Source organism: Malurus melanocephalus, unplaced genomic scaffold (genome assembly GCF_030028575.1).
Source record: "Malurus melanocephalus ecotype Western Australia unplaced genomic scaffold, MMel_1.1 scaffold_131, whole genome shotgun sequence".
In the NCBI taxonomy this organism is placed as follows: domain Eukaryota; kingdom Metazoa; phylum Chordata; class Aves; order Passeriformes; family Maluridae; genus Malurus; species Malurus melanocephalus.
This window is the reverse complement of record NW_026623363.1, coordinates 284757-307182: the sequence shown is the minus strand read 5'-3', so window position 1 is coordinate 307182 and position 22426 is coordinate 284757. Positions and strand designations below refer to the sequence as shown.

Below are 22426 nucleotides of genomic sequence, written 5' to 3'. Positions count from 1 at the left end.
GTGTTTTCCAATGGAATTCATGATCAGACAGGTCTACAATACAATTTGAACATTCTSCATAGCATAGTACATGCAGATATTATTTAGGGGCTCTCTTAGCCCGTGTGAACAGCTCAGGAGAGTGGAAGTGAATTTTGGCAGAGTTGGAATATTTTAATTTGTACCTTAATTCAGTAGTCACCAGTAAGCTAAAATTCAGCTTKACTGTAGCATAGCATTCATTAAGGCCAGTCATCTCGTCAGGCATGATCATTTAAATCACCATGGCTCCCTAATCACACCTCTCTCAAAAAGTAAGGAAGAGGAGGAGAGGGGGTGTATGTTTAGTTTGGGGGTTTATTTTGGGTTTTTAAAGGTGTGAGATAGAAAATCACMGGTTTGACCCCTTGTGAGATGCTATTACCTTGGCTCCAGAAACCTAAGTCATAAATCATTTTTTGAAATCCAGTATGTTCCATCTGAGCACCAGCCCTGCTTTACCTCAGGCTCTTGGCCTGAGACTCAGGCAGTTGTAGGATTTCTCAGGTCTGTTTCCAAAACTTCAGYGTTTCCAGCGCTACTGCTCTGAAAGTCACATCGAGTCAAATAGAAGAATGAAGAAATGACTACTTAGGGTGCAAAGCAGGCAGATGATGTCTGGAGTTACTTAAAGGAGCAGACTGGGTTCTACTGAGGTTTTTTTAAAAATATGAATATAATATAAGGTAACATAATACATCAAAGGGAAATCTAGCAATGAGGCCATGGGGAGCAGCCTGGATGAAATACCCACGTAGTTCTGTTTCCCAAAAGAGGCAGGTGTGGTCAATACTCTCTTTGACTGAGCAGCCCTCATGCTGATGCAGTTTTTCGTTATGAGAGAATGATTTATTGGCAGCTCTGAGCCCAGCATTATCATATTAGTGATGTTTAATGTAATAGCCTATGCATAATTTAACAATCACAACAAGTGCCATTTCTGAGTTGTTAAAATTCCTCTGTAGGAACACAGAAACTGTCGACCCCCCAAACAGCTTGGCTGTCGACAGTAACTGTAGACCCCCCCAAACCTGTACTGTTTCTTTAAACTTGTTACTGTTTRTTATGTATGCTTAAAGGTTTAAAATATCTTTACCTAAGGTTTTGCTGCAAATTCCAGTTTACTGTAAGGAACAGTATTGCTTCTTTACCAAATGTACTTTACAGGAGATCCCGCTATAAAAACCTACAGTTTTGAGGCTTATTTTTATGAACGTTTTCTTTCAGTTTGAATTATCTGCATAGGGTGGTTTATGGGATTTGAGGAATTTCCAAAACCCCCTGAAACTCATGCTTAATTCAAACCATCTAACTATAGTGATAATTATTAGGAAAAGATTTAAAAAATCTGTTACCCATAAGTTTCCTGTAGTTTTCTTTTCACACATTTTAAATCTCCAGCAGACACCTCCCAAGTACTTTTAACCACTACTAAACCAGTATGTAAATTRACAGTAAGCTGAGAAGGTTGAATTTGTGTCAAACTGGAATTTGCAGCTATTTGTGAGACTGGCTTCTTCTATCCTGGCTTAAGCACCCATTATAGCACCAAAAATTTGGCATTTATACTTTTACGTTTAGGGTGAACCAGGGTTAAATGGTCTTAAAGGATTGAAGGGTGAACCAGGTCAAAAGGGTGACAGAGGGCCCCTTGGTCTTCCAGTAAGTAAAAAACCCCAACTATTCAATTTCAGTACGAATCACAAACATCTCTTTCTACTCCTAATGARCCACTCTGATGTACTCAACAGCATACATAGAATTTACCATGTGGGAGCAGAGCTTCAGTCTTGTTTTGTTTTGTCCCAAATCTGTGCCATCATCCCAAGTAACGTCCTGTAACACCCTGTCAAAGGKTTTTTTTTTGTTGTTTGTCAGTTGAGAGTGTTCAGTGTCCCAAGGATGTCATCACCCCCATTACATGAGTCGTGCTGTTATTTAAGTGTTGTATGGTGTTTCCATTAAAAAAGGAGTCTTCCCTTTCCCCGTCTCCTCAGTTATTCTTCCTCTGATTTCCCTTCTGCAGTTAAAATGGAGAGGTTTAGTTGAGAAAAGCTAAAAATTGGCTCAGGGTATTTAGGGTTTTTTCCCCTGGATTCTTACCTTTTCCCTTGTTCTTTAGAAAATTTCTGTTCTGAGTGTTCAGCATAAATTTTGTTTCAGAAATTAAGAACTTAAAAAATATGGAAACATAACAGTTCTTAAAACTTAAGTTGCTGAAACAGAAAATACTTTATGTATTTGAAAGCATGCTAAAAAGGTAGCTTTATTTTTTTTTTTCTCAGGAAAAGAGTTAATTTTCCCCTTTTGCTGCTGTTGTTATTGTATGAGGATTGCTCCCAGTGATTACATCGTTAACAGTAAAATTGAGAAAAAAGACTTAGTTGACCCAAGAGAACACAAACCCCTCTGATTAATATTTTCAAAAATTATGTGCAGGGCCTCTTGACAAGGTCAGCTTCACTGAGAATTTTAATTTATTTTGAGGAAGAAAAAAAAAAAAAAAAAAGCTCATTTACACATTGACAGTTACATCTCTGTAGAGAGTGAGCCCTGGAGGCCTGAGCAGATGCCCTGAAAATGGCTACAAGGTAGAAGAGACTCCAAAACAAAATATGCTACTAGGTTTTCCAAATTCACACAGATCTTGTGTGAATCTCTTCTAAATGTCATTTTCAGCAGCAAAGTCCACGTGTTTGGCGTTCCAAAAAATGTCTCGTTTTACTGAGTTGGTTGGAGATTYTATTTGGGTTTTTCTGGGGTTTGGTTCGGTGTGTTTTTTCAGGAGGGTGTGTTGCTCAGGTTATTCCCTGTGTCCCGACTGGCGTTGTCCCTCTGTCCCCATCCCTGCGGCGCTCCGCTGCTCTGTTATTCCCGCAGAATCCACGCGGGGTCCCCCCGTCCCCAAGGATGCTGAGGCTCCGCGCCCGGAGCGCCTGGGGCTGCCCGCTGCAGCCCTTGACTGTGCTCTGAACCGGGACTGTATCGGGAAAACAGGAAACTTGATTGTCTCCCAGCGTTTTGGAAATGAATGAGGCCATTGTAGCCAGGATCCCGATTTTGTTGGCTGTATAATACAGTATTCTTGCACTTAAACATTTCCCATCGCAGTTAACACACATTTTTTTCCTTTGTGTATACTATTCGGTATTGTCGCTATTTACAAATTAGAACGCATGCGAGTAAATTACAAAGTAAATATTTGTGTGTTATGGCTCAAAAACACCCTAACAGCTGGTGTTTGTAGCRCTCCCGTAGCCTGACAATATCCTACCCTAATGAGCTGTGATGTGAGGGCAGGGGTGGGTCAGTGATGTTTTACTGAAGGGGGGGCAGAATCAGGCTCTCGGTGTTTGATGTGTATTTTTAAACTAACATGCTGTAGTGACGTGGCACCCACTCCAGAACCCTGTCACAGCTTGTACTGTACGTTTGAATTGTGTTTGTTCATCAGCACCACTTACTAATCTCACGTTCTTGTCATTGGTGTGTCGTGCCCATCATCCATGTTCCACCTAACCACACAGGGAGCATCTGGCTTAGACGGAAAGCCAGGAGCCCGGGTGAGTCCCTTGTCTTTCTGTGTCCCTTTGTGCCCGAGTCCGTGTGCTTCCCAGGGCTCTGCCAGCCAAGCTCGCTCCCTGCACAGAAGAAGGAAAGAAGGCCAAATGCTGCAGGCATTTTCCATGCTGCATGAGAGGGGGCTTCAGTAGGGCAATATGAGTGGGAAAGAGAATGTAATTCTCTGCAGAAGGAGCTCTGAACCTTAAAAAGGCAGTTTAGTTTTGAGTTTTGGTTGGACCACTGCCTTGACCTTGACCTTGGGTTGCTGGTTTTCTTAGGGCTAGGGATTTAGGTTACAGGAGAATGTATCTGTTCAACGCTAACATGGAATCAGTGAAGGAGATGCAGATATGCTGGGGTTCATCTACAGACATTGTTATTAGACTTCATAAACRTTAAAACTTTTGCTTTCTTTAATTGTAAAGAAATCTATGCAGTGAAAGGGTTACACTTGTGACCCTTTAGTGAGATTATCATTGATCCCTTCAATAGGTAAATCTGACTTACAGGTTGACATTTCAATTTAAAGAATAATCAATTTWAAAAATAAACAGTAATAATTTTTAAAAAATCTTTCTTTGACCCTTCCATCGTCTTCCAATCRGTTTTAAATCTTTGTAAATCTGATTGCTTCTATGAATGTAGTAAACTCCCAATAGAAGACAGACAGTCTGCCTCATAACAGGAGATACTGATGGAGTTTTGAAAGTCAAATGGATTTGTTCAGCTAGGTTGGATCACAACTAAATCCAAATTTTCAGCCRGTGAAGACTGATTCCGTGTTAGCTCTTGTTTACAAGGTAGCTATTAAAACTAAAGAATTGTAAGAACAAGGCCTTCCTCTTACCCTCCTTGTTCCTTTTGCAGGGTATAGATGGCCCAGTTGGTCCCCATGGCCCTGCAGGTCCCAAAGGAGAGAGAGTGAGTATCTGTTCCATGTTACTGTCKTTACCAAATGACTGCCACCAAGGAAAAATGTCATATGGGGACTCACACTGTGCCTGGATGTTACTGAACATAACAGTGTCTCACCTATAGAGGATCAACCCAGAGCCGCATCTGCATTCTAGTTACACACACATTTATCTAAGGYTGACATTGTAATTCATTAACTTCAGGGGAGCTGGTATTTTTAAGTGACTAATCAGTAAGAAATTGACAGGACTTTCTAGTTCACAGTATCACACAGAACGTGATTTTCATTGGTTTCATTRTTTTGTGTCAATTGAGAGAACAAACTGGTACGAAAGAAGATAGTGTGATCTCATTAAGTAAGAAAGCTATGGAAAAAAAGAGTATTTCTCCCTCTATACACTTAAATGTTTTTATCCAGGACAAATATTTCCAGCCTCTGTAAAATTTAAACTTGTCTTCCTTTTTTTTTTTTAATTTTTTTTTTTAAGTTTAGAAAATAAGAGCCCTCCTATTTAAATATTCGCAGTAAATTTTCTCCAGTGGAAATAGGATAGGAGCTCTAAACTCTAGCTATGAGGCTGTCATGTTTAACAATACAACCATCAACTTACACCATGAGCCAGAAGATGATGCCTTATCCTAACTAAAACCTCCAAGGAATTGCCAGCCCAGAATTTTGTCTCTTTGACTTCCTCACTTTAACAGCAACATCAGACTAGCTGTGTTAAGGACACAGACACATGGCAGRGGTCCAGTTAGCTTCATCTGCAAAAGGTGTGATTCATTTTTACAGAGCTGTGTATTGAGAGAGAAATGCAAGACGTGCAGCACAGCCCAAAACAGACTGTTCAGCAGACTGTAATTACCACTCAGCCTGGTTAAGTGCCTGAAGGACTTGTGTATTTTTTCTGTTTTCTAAGGGATTACAGATTCAATTCTTTTTTTTTTTCTTCAATTAGGGCATAATATATCTTCAGTCAACTCTGTGAAAAGATAGTTGAATGTTATCCTCTGATCTTAAGTAAATAATTCAGTTGAGATACACATGTAGAAGTATATAAAAATACCATGCATTTTATTCTTGCATTATGAGCTTTTGTGTTGAAGGATATGCACATGTACTGCCAGTTGAAATGTCTTTGACAATGAACTATAATATAAACTATTCTTCTAGTCTGTGTAGGAGAACTAGTAATATTTTTTTCTTGTGAGAATATGCATGGTCATAAGCAATACAGCTGGATCTGGAAGAAGCCCTACACTGGCTGTTGACAAGCAGCAGCTACAAAGGGATGGGAACTGCTATGATGTAAATAATTTCAGTAATTGCAGGAGCATAGAAAGAAAACTTTGCAAAAATAGAGAGACCAAGGTGTGCAAAAAAATCCTACACATTCACCATTWTCTGTGGAGCTAAATGAATGGGAGGAAGTTCACAAGACAGACGGAAAGTTTTTTCCCAAGCAGCTTGCAAGATTATTGCTGTAATTGTTCATTTAATTATTCAATGCCATTTGGGAGGAGAAGTTGTTTGTAGCATAGTTGTGTAACAGGTGCCCAGTGCTGATACATGTCCCATTATTTAAATAACAAATCATGTCCTTTTAATGCAGTTTTACAACTTGCATTTGCAACTGTTGAACTTATTTATGTGAGAGCAGGAGRAAAACATTTTTGTCTGGAGATTTCAGAGTTTACTTTCTAATTAAAAACAGTGCATAGGGCCACTGCTCACTGTCACTGGATAGGATCACATTTTGTCTCTATTGATAAGAAAAACCTTTGGCCAGTATTCATCTAGAAGGACTTTGGGTTTATTTTACAGAAAAATCACTGATTCATTGTTGCACAGGCTGCATTTGAGGTGATGCTGAATTACTACTCTGAGGTAGAACAGACTGTTGAGCAAATTAGGGTGCATTGGTTGGTTTTCAATTTAACTACTTAATTAAAATAGAAAACATCAGATCGTTTTTATACAAAGTCTGTTTAGATGGTGAAAAGGTAGCCTAAGGACATTATGTGTGACACTATAATGTGATTTTATGCATCTTTTTAGTAGAAACTGAAATGGTAATTAWTAATGTGAATTAATATTTTATTAGGCTGGTGTCTCATCATCCTTACTAAATTCTTCAGCTATTGGAATACCACTTTGCCAGGTGCTTAGAGAGCACCTTGCTAAAACCATCTTTATTAAATGGAGTAGTACATCAAAATAGGCCTCTGAATCTGTGTACCTATTAATCTCACTTAACCACTGTCTTGAGAGAAAGTAGAGAACACTGAAAAACAGATAGACATCTTCAACTACTACTGATGAAAGGGGACATGTAAGCCTGAAGGGTGAAGACAGCCAAAATATGTATCCAACTTCTTGACCAGCTGAAGCAGGCTGAAAGCTGGGAATACACATTTTCCTTTTTTATGATTTTTTTTTATTGTTGCTGACAAGGACCTGGTTTTGACCTGATTTTGGCTTTCAGATGTGTAGCCTGTGCAGCACTGTCGTCACTAGACATGTTTAGTACCAGTAGGGAAAGTGCATTCTCTTTTAATTTGCTTAAAATGTTTCTCACCATGGCAGTGTTATGAAATCTCCCTGTCTGTCCTAATGGAGACACCAGTTAGTCACCAGTCAGCTTTATTTGTGCAATAAATAAATAAATAAATCATTTTTCCATGATTCAGGAGATTGAATCAAAATAGGAGGCAAAAACATAGGTTATGATCTCTGTTCTTTGGACACTGATGGATAGTCTCACAAAAATTAATGAAAACCTTCCTGATGTTTGCCAGTGTCTGCTTCCCTGAAGGAAATGCTTTATTGTGATGGTTGAGGGCAGTATGCTCATTACAGTCCCATCAATCTCATATAATCCATGAACATTCAGGACCTCATCTGATATTCCAGACATGTTTCAGCATGTGCTTTCTATTGGAGGCAAAAAATTCTGAGATACAGTTCTCCAACTATATTCTTACATAACAGATGAGATTCCTAGACTGAAACATTCAGTATCTTTATGTCTACCATATGTTTAGCAGTATTATAAGCCTATCTTGAGAGGACTTTGTACAGTCATCTTGCTGTTGAAGATTAAAAAAAAAAAAAGATGCCTAACTAGTCTTGACATATTTCTAGTATTGATCAAAGAGTTTTGTAGTTSTTACCTACATAGGTCAGGGCATTCATTTCTTCTTAGCAGAAAGCTTTAAAGGTGCAAGGGATTTAYTGTTTTGAAAATCAGCTGTTACTTCCCAGTACCTCCTATTGCTCTGCCAGGGCATCCAGCCTAAATGCTACTCAGAAATCAGCTGGGGAATAACAGAATCCAGAAAGATCTGACATTGGGCATCTAATTATCACTAGGCTAAAGCAAGTGTCCATCTGAGTGAAAATATGAAGTATTTAAAACAGTTCAAATGTTGGTTACTCTGACAAACTCATTGCTTATGGGATTTGGATTACATAATAATTGAGGATATTCATCCACAGACTAAGGTTCAGTTTGCTCTGATGCCTGGCTTTTTATCATTCAGTCAATGAAATTTAAACTTAGCAGCCCATTTTCAGAGCTTTGACAAGTCCTTGGCTGTGCTGATGGATACCACTATTAATTAGGTACACATCTACGTCTCTGTCTTGTGCTTGTAATGATAGAGTCATTAATGAATTAATAATAAGTAATAAATAACACAGAAGATGTTGTACAGAGGATAAAAAAGTGACTACTACTGTCAGCCTTGCAATTTGTCACCTTGAAATTGCATTCCATTTGGAAAAGTTTACCCTGTATTAAGCTTGCAAAGTGATTTTGGCAGCACTGCTGTGGAAACTGGTAATTTTTCCATGGATTTTAATGCAGAAAGAGATCAGACTTCTGGAGTAATCTCTGTACTTGTTTATCTTGCATATTAATACAGTTTTGATTTTAATAAACCACAGTTTTGATTTTAATAAACCAGGGTATTTACATCACTTATCTAGAATCCAACAGAGGATTTAGCAACACAGCACAGTACATAGGATAATCTTCACAATGTCACTGATAATAGCATTGCCTACTTAAATACAAGCTTTGACTGACACGTTTTTTTCCTGTCACCATGTAGCATCTCAGCTGCTTTGCTGGAGCTTGATGCTTTATGTCCTCAGTTTTCATTACAACATTAGATTTTTACTGAGAGCCACGTTAAGCTGTTAAAAGCTTCAACTTGACACAAGTGCAAGTTCAGTTGAAAAATATKTTCAGTTACTACTGTATTTAAAAACGAATGTGATATCATGTGCCTAAAAAGTCATTTTGCCTAGAAAGTAATAGACACCTTTTCTTTCCCCCTTAAGCATTTAGTAAAAATAAATGAGCTTGAATATTTTTCACTCAAAACACTTAGGAATGCATAAACTCTAACCTAAAGCACTKGGTAGAGATCCTTGCTGAGATAGCCCATGTTTTTGTTTGCTTGTTCTGTAATCTTTCCTTAGGGTGAGAAGGGAACTGTAGGTGACCCTGGACCCAGAGGACCGTACGGCTTGCCTGTAAGTGCCACAGAGATTGTACACACTGCACTTTTCATCCCTCCCTGATTAAGCTTCGTGTGCTTTATGGCTGATTTTCACYTAGCAGCAGAATTAGTTGGAAAAGGCAAAGATAGATAATAAACCCTGACAGTGCAAGGTCAGTGGTCTGGRTGACACTCTGAGGTTCCTGCCCATGGAGGGAACAAAACAGACCTGATGTGAACCAGCAAGAGAGGAAATGCAGAATGCAGGTGCTCCTGTTTCAGCAGCCTTTGGCCATCAGCTGCCTGGGGACTGTGCAAGAGTGCCAGGAGTTCAGGATGCACTGGAAAGCTGTGAATTTCTTGATGTCACTAAGCTGTTTGGATTTCCATGCTGCAGGGCCTTTTCACCATTATATTTTTGTGTTGTTTGACACTTCAGAGACTCATGGTATTTTCATTTCTGTGCCATGTACTCAGAAACAATGTGAGAATTTCATTGTTCCTCCTTCATGGGTGGAAATTATGTGCTTTAAATCAATTATTTTAATTATATTAATTACATTATCCATATCTAAAATATGAGGGCGAATTTCCTTTGACCTGACTAGGATCTCCCCAATAAAATCAGGGAGTTGACTTTCCCTGTTTACACTGCTGATGCTGGGTCAGGTGTGTACATACACACATTTCTGTTCCGTACTTTGACGCAAGGAAAGCCATGTGGATGTGCTTGGCCAGGCACAACCAGCCTTTCCAGGAGACTTTCRATGTTTCCATACCCTCTCCAGTCTAATCTGTTTGATTAATTAATTTAAGCTGGAATACAGACCTGTGGTTTAATTGGATCCATTTAATTGGATCAGGAGTCAGTGGCTAGAGACCATTTTCAGGCTCCATGGAGTGTTAAATTAGCTTGCCRTGCATTTTTATCTGAGGGTCACTTTTGTGAGTTAAATTGAAAAAATAAATCCAATTTCTCTTTCCTGTTCCTGTAAACTAAAAGTAAAAAATTTATCGGCTTTCCTGTATTTTTAGCTTGCTCCTGGAATATGCCTACAAACAAAATTTTACAGCCAAGCAAAATTTTGCAGCCAGGTTATCAGTTCCTGGCAGTGTTAAACACGGGCAGTGGTCCTTGTCTGAGGGATGCTAATGCAGTTCCTGTGGTTCTTTGGCAGGGCAAAGACGGCGAGCCTGGCCTTGATGTAAGTAATGTGTGTGACCAGGGCACTCTCAGGGGTCGGTAAGCATCTGCCAAGAAATCCCCAGTGAAGCACAACACCTTGGCTGCCCTTTGGTGTGCATGCAGTGCCTGCAGAGAGTGTGCTGAATGCTGCATTTGCTCTTGCTCGGTGGRGAAGAGGACAAAGATTGTGCAATGTGCAGCCCTTATCGACAGACACCAGCAGATAGTAGTGCTTAGCAATACAAGTACTTGGTCCTTTGGGTGTCAGTGGGCTGAAAAACTGCTTGCTAAGAAAATGTTCAGATGACTCATTTGTAGAACAAGGAGTCACTAGCACTTAGTTAACTAAGTTTATTCTAACTAAAGAGAATGATTCCGTGGTCTGTAAGGGCTACGTTTCAAAAAGTAGGCTCTTTCCTCAGTATGTTAAAAAGACTTACTGAAAGTCTTTTTCTGTAGTCTTACACTGAAATCCCTAACTTGGAGGAGTCATTTTCAGAATGCACATGTGCTGTGTAGCRTGGATGACTGCCAGTTTGAGTGGTATGGTTTTTATTCTGTAGCTGCCAAAATRTCTCTGCCAATCTCTGTGACTTACTCATCTCAYTTGCTCTTGTGTCAGCGTGTGTCCRCACATAACACACATCTATGTATGGAGTGTGTAGTGAAATTGTCCTTTTAGGTTTTCCAAGAGTATTTAAAAACTTAATCTGCAAGTTAATAAGAGTCAACCTTTGTCCATTTTGTTTTCATAGGGTTTCCCTGGTCCCCGAGGAGAAAAGGGTGATATAGGAGAAAAGGGAGAAAAGGTGACCACAGTGTTATTAACTGTTGCTTGATTCCTCAGCTAATCAGTTCTGCTGTCTTTATGCTATAAATTGTCCCATTAAAACTTATCTTTGTTTTATTGTGTGCCAAAAGGCAAGTCACAGATACATGCTAGAGCAAAATAATGAAAAACCACAGAAATGTATGTACAGGACTAGAATACCAACATGTCCCAAAGCACAGCCCTTTTTTTAGGCTTATTTTCTCCAATCCATCCTACACTTGTGGAAAAATCCTGAAATATTTAATGCAGACATTTAGTTTTTGTGGCAGTAATTTTATTCTGAGGTGCCCAACTCTGTTCTGTGGCAGTATTTGCAGTATAATGGTTGATGCTGTTGTCCTCTGCCTGTACCTGCCACCTATCCCACACCAAGTGGATGAGACAGGAACTGTCTGAATTTTTATTTTTGGCAATGTTTTGTTTGCAATTAAGTACTTTRTGATATTTGTGGATTGAAAATAAATCATAAACTCTACCATTCTGCTAAGCCAGCTAGACAGTGAAGTTAACAGCCTTACTTCATTTTCAGTGTTCAGACACAGTGACTGGGAAATGTGTTTAGTGAAAAGAAATGCAGGACTTCACATGTGTAGAGAAACTTCATGAGCAAATCTATTTCTATCCAACACAAAGCCCTGTTGCTAAAACTCCTGAATTAGCACTCACACCAAGTCATGTATAAGTCCATGCATGCAGCAGATGATTTTTCCAGGTTAGACAAATATTTTTTTTCCAGCTGACATATGCAGGGTTAGAGTAGGTCCATTTCTCATTATGGTGTCCTAAACAAGAAGCAGGGCTAAAAAGTCACCATAGGTGCCAGAGTTCATCTCCATTTCTTAATACTGTTAGGCAAAACACTTCCCAAGAACTCATTGAAAAGTGTATTATGAAATACATACTCTTTGTGCTAAGGAGTTACAGCAAGTGCCAAATAAAATGAGCTTAACAGTGTGTTCTCATCCAGGGATACATTCAAAGGGCTCTGTCCAGAAGATAAAAATAAGTTACTGCRCCTCTCGATCAGTCCCAGTGAGGTCTCTTGAATACTGCAGAGGGTCTTTTGGGCCTCAGAGCTCAAGAAAAACTTGAGAAGTTGGAGAGTAAGAAGGTTACCAAGCTGACAAGGGGTCTGGGGCAAACACAATGGTAGAAGAGGTTGGAGGAGGTGGGCTGGCTTAGTCTGAGAGTGAGGAGGCTTGAAAGGAGAAATACAGACTGCTTGAAAGGAAAAATACAAAGATGGTGGAGCAAAACCCTTCTGGGTAACGGCAAATGGGGAAATGCAGGATCACAAGCTGCTCCTGGGAGGTTCAGAGCCATTCATGAGGAGGACAGCACAGCACAGGGACACTGCACTCAGAGTGGGACTGGACCCAGGGAGTGTTGAAAACCCGGTCTGGTGTGACCTGACCTAGGGTCAGGAATCATCCTGCTCACAACGGGAAACTCCAAAAGTCCCTTGCTACCAGGCTTTCTGCTTCTGTGTTTCCATGTACAGCTAGAGATAGGCAGACAAAATCCACCCACCAGAGCTGCAGAGGATTGCTGGAAGAAAAGATGGAAAGCTGGCACAAAGTTCACTTATACAAATATGATGTGAAAATGGAGCAGCTGAGATTCAGCACTCAGGATGTAAAAACATTTTAGTGTTCCTGAGTCCAGCATGCAGCTTTTACATACCAGTCTCTTATTCCCAGGGACTAGATAGCTCAAACATGGGTCTTCCAGTTGCAAGGGAGTGAGGGAATTGTATATGGGAATTTTGTGTGGCTCAGCTAGGCCCTTTTCAGAGTTCGGTTGTGATTTGGGCTGCCTGTGGAGACTCGTTCACATCTCCTAGGAACTCTGGTCCTCCATCTCCCTAAAAATTTATGAAAAGGCAAAATCTGTTTCCTGAGGAGAATGCATGGGATAAAGTAGTTAGCAAGTCTGATACATGTTTCAAAACCACATTATTTTATGGGCTTTCAGAAAGAGGATTGACAGGAAGTCTGTAGRGCAAAAATGGAGGTCAAATACCTTAAATACTCCCCAAATGCTTAAGGAAAGCTAAGAGGCAAAGGAAGGTCTTTCCCAGTGAAAAGTCAGGGAAGTTGTAGCTGAGATCTCTGTGGAAGAGACTTTCATTGCAGTTTTAACACATTTTTCCTATAAATTAGGGAATATTTGCATCATGCCAGCAAACTTACTTCACCGAAATTACCTTAGCTGCGTCAGTAGTTCTTTTTCTAAATGGAAAGCTGACTCTCGAAAGACACAAAGTAATGCAATTAATCCTAGTACCCATTAAAACAAATCTTCTGTGTTTTGGTGGTTTTCCTTATATAAATTACTAATTATCTGTGACCAAACTGGTGTAACAGCATCCATTTCAACAGATAAACCAGTTTGGAATAACAGATAAACGAACTGACCAGCCAGCTTATGATTTCTTGGTTTTTAAATACTTCTGCAGTATTGGCTGTTGGACTGACATCACACAAATTGAGATTAGTATTTTCTAGTTAAGAAACTTAAATTTCACTGCAAAAATACATATCATTACTAACATTCTAAATAGAACCAGTGGCACTTGCTTTTTTCATAAACCTGCAGGGAATAAATCTTTACTTAAGTTTGAGATGAGGCCTAGACTGCTGATTTATATCTTAGCCCATCAGTAGTTCTACTACAGTGAAAGCAAGTCAGTGTTTGAATTACAGTATCTTCTTAACTTGGCTGTGAAACTATTTTAAGAAGTGTTCTACTTGTAATTACTCATATAAAATCATATATGAGTCCAGGAGCACTCATCATAAAAAAGTTTTGTATAATTCGTTTTGTATTTTCAAGTTGTATGAATAGGAAAAAAAAACCCCTCCTTTCAAAAAGGAATAACCTGCAAAAAAAATAAGAGATTGTGTTGTGGGGAAAGGGAGGGAAGGGGCCCCTGGTCCCAGGTGCACAGTTGTGACTGTAATTACAGATTTTGACAGAGGAGCACAATGTGTCTGAACAGAGTATGAAAAGGCATTATCCTTCTCCTCTACTCTGCATTCATGAAAATCTGTGCATTTGAGGACTGTAGATTGTTCCACCCATAACAGTGTTGCAGAAGTGCCACAATTTTTTATCTCTCTAGGCACTGAGGAAGGACAGAAAGAAATTTTTGTTAATCTTTGTCAGATCTCTGTAACTCCCTTGGCTTTCTATAGTTCAGGATAAGGAGTAAAGATTAAAGATTAAAAGGAAAGAGCTCAGTCTGTGGAAAAGTGGTGAAGTACCCAGAAAATTCAGACTGTTTTCTACACAGGTGACTGCTGCATTGGTATAAATAAGATGATAGATCTGTCTGCAAAACTGAAAGTTGAAAATAGTTGTCTGCTGCCTTGTAACACAAGTTAAAGAAATGCAAATCCTAAAGATTTTAAAAAGAATCATAAACCAAACTGCATTGTTCATTTCAGAATCCTTTTTAGAGTAAGTCCAAGCTTTGTGCTTGCATACACTGCAAATATATTAGTGCAATGAATAGCATGAGATTTGACCCTAAGCTGTTGGGTTTCTCTGCTACATTGTCATCTTTGTAGGTTTAAGATGGAAGCGTACCAATTTATTGATCTTGCCTTGTGAGGTTTTTTTTTTCATCACACCCTTACCATTTGGTAAGGATGGGTAATGTGTGGGTTGCTGTTTTTCCAAAGATTACCCTTTTGGCACACAAAAAAGATAGACAAGTAACTTTGCTTCTGTCATGACATGAGTGCACTATGTTTTGTTCATGGAATCTTTTGTTTTATTTGAATGTGTCAAATATGCTGTTGCATTAAAAGACTAATATGCTTTCCTTCCTTTTTAAAATAAGATTTATATGATTCTYACAATATGTAAAAAAATATTTTTCTCTCTTGTTAATGGTTTAAGTCTTTCTGTACTGATGTGGAACAAGTTAAATGTCTATTTAATATGCTTCACCAAAATCCGTCTGTCTTTCCAAAGGGGCATTCCTTCCTTCTCCTTCTACCCTCATTCCTTACAATTCCTCTGTCTTTTTTACCCTTTTCCTCACAGATTAAATCCTCCCAATAGCCACAACCTCACTTGCCAGTTCTCCAATGTTACACTAATTTTCCTATGACTATTTTTCCTATTTCTTTGTGGTATTCCTGATTTACTCATCCTTCCTATCCCATTTTTTACAATCCTAGTCCAATTTGTTAGTTTTTTTGTAAGTGATCCCTTTTTGATTTTTGTGAAATTGAGAGCAACCTGAAACTCATTTACCATTGTGATCAACTGGTGTGAAATCAATTATAAAACGAACTCTCTAAACCTCTTGTACTGCTTGAAGGTGAGGTCATTTTTGCCAGTAGCTTTCTTGAGGAGAATCAGCTGATTTCAATAAGAATTAAAGCACCCAAAGTTGCCATGTAAAAAGAAAACTCAATGTGAAATCAAAGGACTGAATTTTGGTAAAACAAATAGATAAAATATTGCCTGCAGCAGGGAGAATATTTGAATGTTAAAATGCTCAAGTAAATAATCTAATTATCACTTCTGATTACTTTATGATACCAAGACAATATGAAATCATTGAAAGTGTCGTAGCACCTCTCCATCAAGCAGTTTGAGTGTTTTGATTCCTGTAACGGGGTTTGAAATGATCACGCTGTATTTGGAGTGACAGCAGTGCACCCTCAGTGATGTTAGTGGGGTTCTGTGGACACCACAGAGAACAGGATTTGTTCCAAACTCTTGCCAGAGTGCAGAGGGTCAGTTCAAGGATGCTCCTGGCCAAGTTCACCCTTGATGTGACACYGTGGGAGGTGATGGAATYGAGTCAGCCGTCCCTGTGAAGCGTCTGTGCCACAGGTCTKCTTTCARAAGTCTCTGCTGATGGATTCTGCTCTCCCAAAGTTAMTTCTGACTGGTGACAAATCCTCTGGGGAAGCTGGCAAGTTCAGCTTAGTGTGCAYGTGCCCTTCAGTGCTATCACTTACCAAAATAGGAGACCTCCTGTTTTGGACTGCGGATTGGGGGGATTTGCAGATTTGCCTCTGTCTCAAGAAATCAATGATTTCARGCCCTGTTCTAGGTTTCAAAACATTCATAATATTGATATGAAATACCAACACAAACTAATAGAGACTGAATGCAGTTCTTGCTTGTGATCATATAATTTATTTTTCCACATAATGCACCATCCAAACCAGAACACAGTGGTAAGTGTCCTTTCAGCTCTCCATTGACTTAAAAAGAAAGAACCCAGACTTTAAACCCAATCTTTCTTTATTTTTTTTTTCAAAAGAATGAAACTTGTTTTATCCAAACCATTGTATCCGCAGGGGGAAAAGGGAAAGAAAGGCAAAAAAGGGCCTAAAGGGGAGAAAGGAGAACAGGGTGCTCCTGGATTAGATGCACCTTGCCCATTGGTACGTCGCACTTGTGTATTGGAGGATCAGTCATCCTTCTGTAAACTGATGCCATAAGAAATGAGGGGAGAGGAGCAAGCACCAGCTACTGTGTAACCCTTTGTTAGGASAGCTTTATCTCAAGTTCTGGTGAAATCTGGAGCAGTTTTGTSAACCTTCTAATTTGGTTTAAAGCACCAGACTTAAGACCTTTGCGCTAAATTTGTAAGGTTTGATGGTGGGGTTTGGTTTTTTTCGTATTTTTTTCTGCAAAACACATCRGGAAGGACACAAATTTGGGATGTGCCAGATTCTGTGCCCTGCAGGTTAAAATCATAARCAGTTAGCTTGCTCCTCTTGCCTCTCTGTTGTTTCTTGTTCACTCCATTTAAGTCAATACTGAAGGCATTTCCTTGACAGTAACATTGCAAGTTAATCTTTACAAACAGGGATTCCGTGGAATTAAGGGGGAAAAAGGGGAGCCAGGCCAGCCTGGCCTGGATGGGCTGGATGCCCCTTGCCAATTGGTACAGTATTTCTCTTTCCTACCAACCCTGCATGCAGTTCCTTTGTTTGTAGTCAGCCATTTTCAATGTAAAGCAATGTTTTCCTGAGCTGACTTTACATTCTTCACGTAACACGTGCATGTGCATGAACAAACCAGCTGCTTCAAGTGACCATAACCTCAATGACAGAACACACTTTTTTGTKCACACCTTAAGCCTAACTCTCAGCAATTTGCTCCCACATCACATGGTAATTGATAAGTTTGTTTCCTTCCTACATTTTCCCTGAGAATCGTTGGTTTGTTACTTTCCTTGCAAAACACCCGTTGCCTTACTCACCCTGAACTGCAAGTTGTAGAAACCCTAATCAAGTCCAATGACTTCTGTCTGCACTGGCTCAGTTCCACACCCTGGCCTGTCCCATAGCTSCTCTGCACCCTGGATTTCCTTCCAAATCCATGCCACCTCATGGGCATGTTTTCACAATTTGGCCAAAATGAGAGCCATCCATAGAAGGATGTAAATACTGTTTCTAAAAATCAAAGTTTCCAGTAAGCCAACCTGGAGCTTGGCTTCCAGACCATGCACAAGTAATATTTGTGGTGTGTGGCCTGTTCATCAGAGCATTCAAATACATCTGGAAATGAAAAGCCTACCTGAGGTTTGTAAGAAGATAACGGTCTGCAGCCCAAACCCTCACTGTCTTTGTTATTTAATGTCCTCAATTTAATGGTCTTACCCTTGGAACTTACCTTCCTGAATACACACAACACTCCCCATCCTATGCTAGCATGAATTCAAGTTCCCACCTATACTAAAATGCTACTTCTTGACCCTCTCCCTTGTACCAATCTGGCAACAGTGATTAGCGGTAAAGTGAGTTGGAACTCTTTTCCATTTAAGAAAGAGAACCCCAATGAATAATACATGCACATTTCCTCAAGAGACAAGGAGAATTTTCTTTTTAATTGTTCACAGTAAAATTTGATCTGCATGTKCTGATATGGTTTGGTGGTTAAGCACGGTTCTCTAAGATGAATGTTAAATTAAGCAGATTTTATTTCAACTATAGCACTTCTAATTTGAAGTYAGTTGTTTTTTAGTTGTAAATACATAGTCCATTAAGATTATTCCATAGTCCATGTTGTTTGCTTCCAATTAATGGTAACCATATCTCATATTTTGTTGGGGATAATCAAGCATGCTTTTGTAATTTTAAAATGTTTCTCTGTCTCTGTATTATCATTTATATCTGAAGATTCACTAACAATCCTTGATGGATAAAAAATATTCASTTAATAGATAATTGCTAGAATAAGCTGCTTAGCAAGCAGCACTGTCTTTTATTTAGGCAGCAAGTCATTCCTATCGGAGTACATTCAACTATATTCAGAAATCCTTATTAATCAGTATTGCTGTTTCATTCAAAAACTAATATTGAAAGTGAAAAGAAAATATACTACTCCCTTTYGAGTCTTGCTTTCTTATCACGGGGTGACCTTTGTACAAGGGGCCCAGAAAACACAACATTCTCCAGATAAAAAATAATAGTATTTTTTTCCCCATTGATCTTATACATTCACATACAGACTATGTGAATAAGACAGATTATGTTTTAAATAGCATGTAGCCTGAGTTCTAGCAGCAATAAGAAACTGATAAAGATGTTCTAATGATTTAGAGAAAAACAAATCTTTATAGCAGAGAGGTGCGCAGAAGTGTTTATAGTGTAAACCTCCTCTCCTTTGGCTTTTCCTTCACTTTRAGAATGAGAGGAAATAAATTAACTGGTAGCTACTTTTTAGATAGAAAGTCAAAGCTGCTTCAGTTGTTCTAACAGATGCTGGTGGAATATCTATGCTATCAAACTTACCTATGCTTGTATTTTTTTTTTTTTTTTTAACTCCCCTTGAAACAGGGTCCCGATGGATTACCAATGCCTGGCTGTTGGCAAAAGGTAGGATGGGCAGAGCATTTTCTTTTCAGGAGCAATATGTCCTTAGCACGCTGAAATGCCTGTCACAATCTTACTGAGCAGATACACTTCAGAGCCTCCTAGACAGACACAGCCAGCAGTGTGAGACCAGAGCTCTCCATGGCAGTAGTTCATGTGATGTATTGTAATTTATCCAGAATTATTCATTGGGGCAGTGGTGTAGAAACTGTTGCCTTTAGTTTTCAGGAAAGTCCGAGACTTTCCTTCTTTTGCATGAAGCCTCACAAATCCTTTGGTTTCTGCAGATGATCAGTTCTTCCTATTCATTGTAAAAGTTCATGGATGTGGCATTTCTGTCAAAATATTTCTGTCATCTATTACTACATTGGTTTTCTGGGATACTGAGGACAGTGTATCTTCACCTTTTCYTTGCCTTACTTTTCTGTTCTTCAGTATATCCTCCTGGGGTTTGTGTTTTATGGCAATATTAACTGGCAACATTATTTTAGTAAAGAAGTCAACCTAGATAGTGCTTGATTTAAAACAATAGCATTCAGAATAATAGAGGTGGAGGGATGCTGGCATGTAATATATCAGAAAACATGAAGCATAAGTGAAATCCTGAGTGCCTTTGTCTCTGAAGAATAGTTGGTGCTGAGGAAATAACTCCATGTTTGTAACTCTGCCTTATCTATGTGTTTGTAATAGATGYCTGAAATATCTTACTAATTTGATTAATCTGTATCTCTTTTTGTCTCTGCAGTGATGAATCTAATCTTACAAGCATGAAGTTGTGTATATAGTGCTCCACATTTTTTTATTTATAGTTGAAAACTGAAAATTTGATTTTACAAGTCTGAGATATGTTTACATGTAGCTGCTTCTACTTGTTTGCAATGGTCCATATGTACATTTTTTTTCACCTACATCTGCAGTTAGAGGATACTATAACTGCAGGATAAACCTGCAAAGATTGTCTCTCTAATGAGAGAGAGATCTTAAAACAATTATCAATAATAGAAATTAATATTTCTGTAAATTCTTAKATTTTGGCTTGTGGATATGCATGGACAATGAGTGCCATGAACTAGTTTACAAGAAATTGTGACCAAATAAGAGCAAAATGCTATATGAAATGTACTGTACCAGCTGCTGTTGGAGTTTACTGACTTGGCTTCCATGTCCATCTTAAGCACATCACTGATTCATGACSCCACATCTGCTCATAGGAACTAAAAGCATGAGTTTGTGTGCCCAGCCTGCTTGTCGTGTGCTCGTGAGTGGCTGCTCGCGGTGATCTTTGATTGCGGCTTCTGAGTCATTTCCTTTTGTCATCTCAAGGGAGTCACACCATGGCTCATTGCTAAAAAGAGATAAACCAGAGGCGCATAGAAAGAGGCCTTGAATTTTTGGGGAGTAGCATTCCAGCTGCAGGTGGATGGCTTCCGGTCTTGCGGGATRCTTGGCCCCTTTGATGGAAGGGGGTCCCGCCTGTTGATCAGCATCGGTTTGCCTTGCACTGCTCACGGTCGCGAAGACATTCACGATAGGCCCTGTCGAGTCCTTCATCAAAAGGGAAGGAAGTTTGAAGAAGAAACCAGACTTCTCTGTGGGTTGTTTGAAAAGCTTACGGAGGTGCTGCAGGGATCATTTGATGGCAGACACCGCCTGAAACCAGAAGCTTCTCAACCTCACTCGAGGATGGACGGAGTATTTACTCTGCGTGTTGTGTTTTGGGACTGCTGSAGGAGGAAGCATTCTTGAGGTGGGGATGAATCAGATCATCCTCCAGAGGAGGATAACGATGGAACTGACCGGAGATGTATGTATCATGGTGTGGTTTTCAGGTTATTCACTTTCAATTACACATAACTAGCTGAACTTCTCTGCGGGATTTTGGAAGCAATGGTTAATTTTGTTTCCTTTTCCTGTTACTGTTRCCATAAAGAATACATTTCAATAATCTATTCAACATTTGGGATGACGGCATTGAAGAAAATGCTTTCAAGCCACATATTCTTCTTGTTTCAGTATTAAGAGTTTTTATTTCAGAGTCTTTGAAGCCTTTAAGTCTCGGAAAGAAAGTTTATTTTTGTGTTTCACAGAATGATGTATTCAACTTGTTCCCTTTTATGTTGTTACGGTGATTTTAGTGGACATTGTAGCTCAAAAAACATTGGAGAGAAATGATTCTGTGTGATTGTCACTGCACACTTGCCACCACGCTCCACTGTTAAATGTGTTGATCTTTTTTCCATTTCTGTTCAGACRGCTTTCTAGAGAAACATTTCCTTCTCCACTTTTTTCATTGCTAGAAATATGTAATTTGTGCACATTTGTAGTTTTGCCATGAGGTTTTTTTTACAATTTTGAGTCTTCATATRGTGCACTGAAGTTAGTTTGAGAGATTAATTTATGAGAAATGGTGCCATATTTGGGAGATTCACTTCTGTTCCTAATGTATATAGCAGAATCATCACAAACTTTTTTAGTTCCTTTTCAAAGAATTGTCTTTCATATRTAGACCAAAATTGAAATTGAAGAAGATAGCCTGTCTCCATTCATATGTGGGCACCTTATGCCCTTCTTGGAACGCACATTTTTCCTTGCTCCATCGTTTCTAAGTCATGTGAAGACGGGGTCCCATTTTCTGTATTGCTTCACAATCTCAGATCAATGAAAATGCCACTATAATRGAACATTTCTCTTTGATGTATCTTTATTGTCGTTTTGGTACATTGGAGTCAAACCCAGCTTTTCATTGAGGAAAAACCAGGCTTTTTAAACAAAAAGCTAATTKGTGGCCTCCAATTAGTAGTATCTTWCWAATAAAAAYAAAAATCTGACACTGTATAGATATATACACTGAATACATGTGTCTTATACTGCTCATTGCCATCTTTCCAATAGAAAGAAATAACCACGTAATAATAATAACCACATAATAATCTGTTCACAGATACAAGGAAAAACGTTATGCTTTCCCTAAATTTTCAGAGATGCAAGTATCAACCTGTTTGAATTGTCGTGATTGCAACAGTAAAAACCTTCAAGTGACAGGGATGGAATATAAAATATTATGAGTCAGAATGTTACAGCAYTAATGGGAATGAGGGCCTTTCAGGAGGGGGGCAGGAGCAGCACTGTGTGAGCCTCTGACTTGCCTTTTTCAGTCTGCTTGTGTAAGAAGCACTCTCAGAAAACCAGCAGGCTGAGAGCAAGCTGCCAGCCTGGCAGGAAAGAGTCTTGTGTTTGTGTCCTGGCTTGCCACATTTCTCTGGCTGTGTTTTTTAAGATACTGAAAACTGGCAATCACACAGTAAGATGAAATATTTTTTTAAAGGTCTCTCAGAATGTTCACATGTAAAATCAAGTAGGAAGTATTCTCTGGCTAGATGGTTTAGCAATGCCATGTTGAGAGCGTCCTCGAACAACTCATTTCTGAAATAGCAACAAGAGCTATTAAATGCATGCTGTCATTAGCACTTTCTTTTTTTTTTTTTTTTTTTTTTTTTTTTTTTTTTAGATTTGTTTACCTGTGTTTTAAACTGTCCTCCTAGCATCCAT

General features: G+C 39.1%; 1 protein-coding gene across 1 annotated transcript in view; it reads left to right on the top strand.

The window, feature by feature from the left end:
- COL25A1 (collagen type XXV alpha 1 chain) overlaps positions 1–17893 on the top strand; it is a 285675-nt gene extending 267782 nt beyond the window's left edge. The window contains exons 31-35 of the mRNA XM_057370712.1: positions 4450–4503; positions 8987–9040; positions 10185–10211; positions 10948–11001; positions 16867–17893. Of these exons, the coding sequence (XP_057226695.1) occupies positions 4450–4503; positions 8987–9040; positions 10185–10211; positions 10948–11001; positions 16867–17031 (354 nt within the window). The 3' untranslated portion in view covers positions 17032–17893. The remainder of the gene's footprint in view (positions 1–4449; positions 4504–8986; positions 9041–10184; positions 10212–10947; positions 11002–16866) is intronic.
- Positions 17894–22426: the final 4533 nt, after the last annotated feature.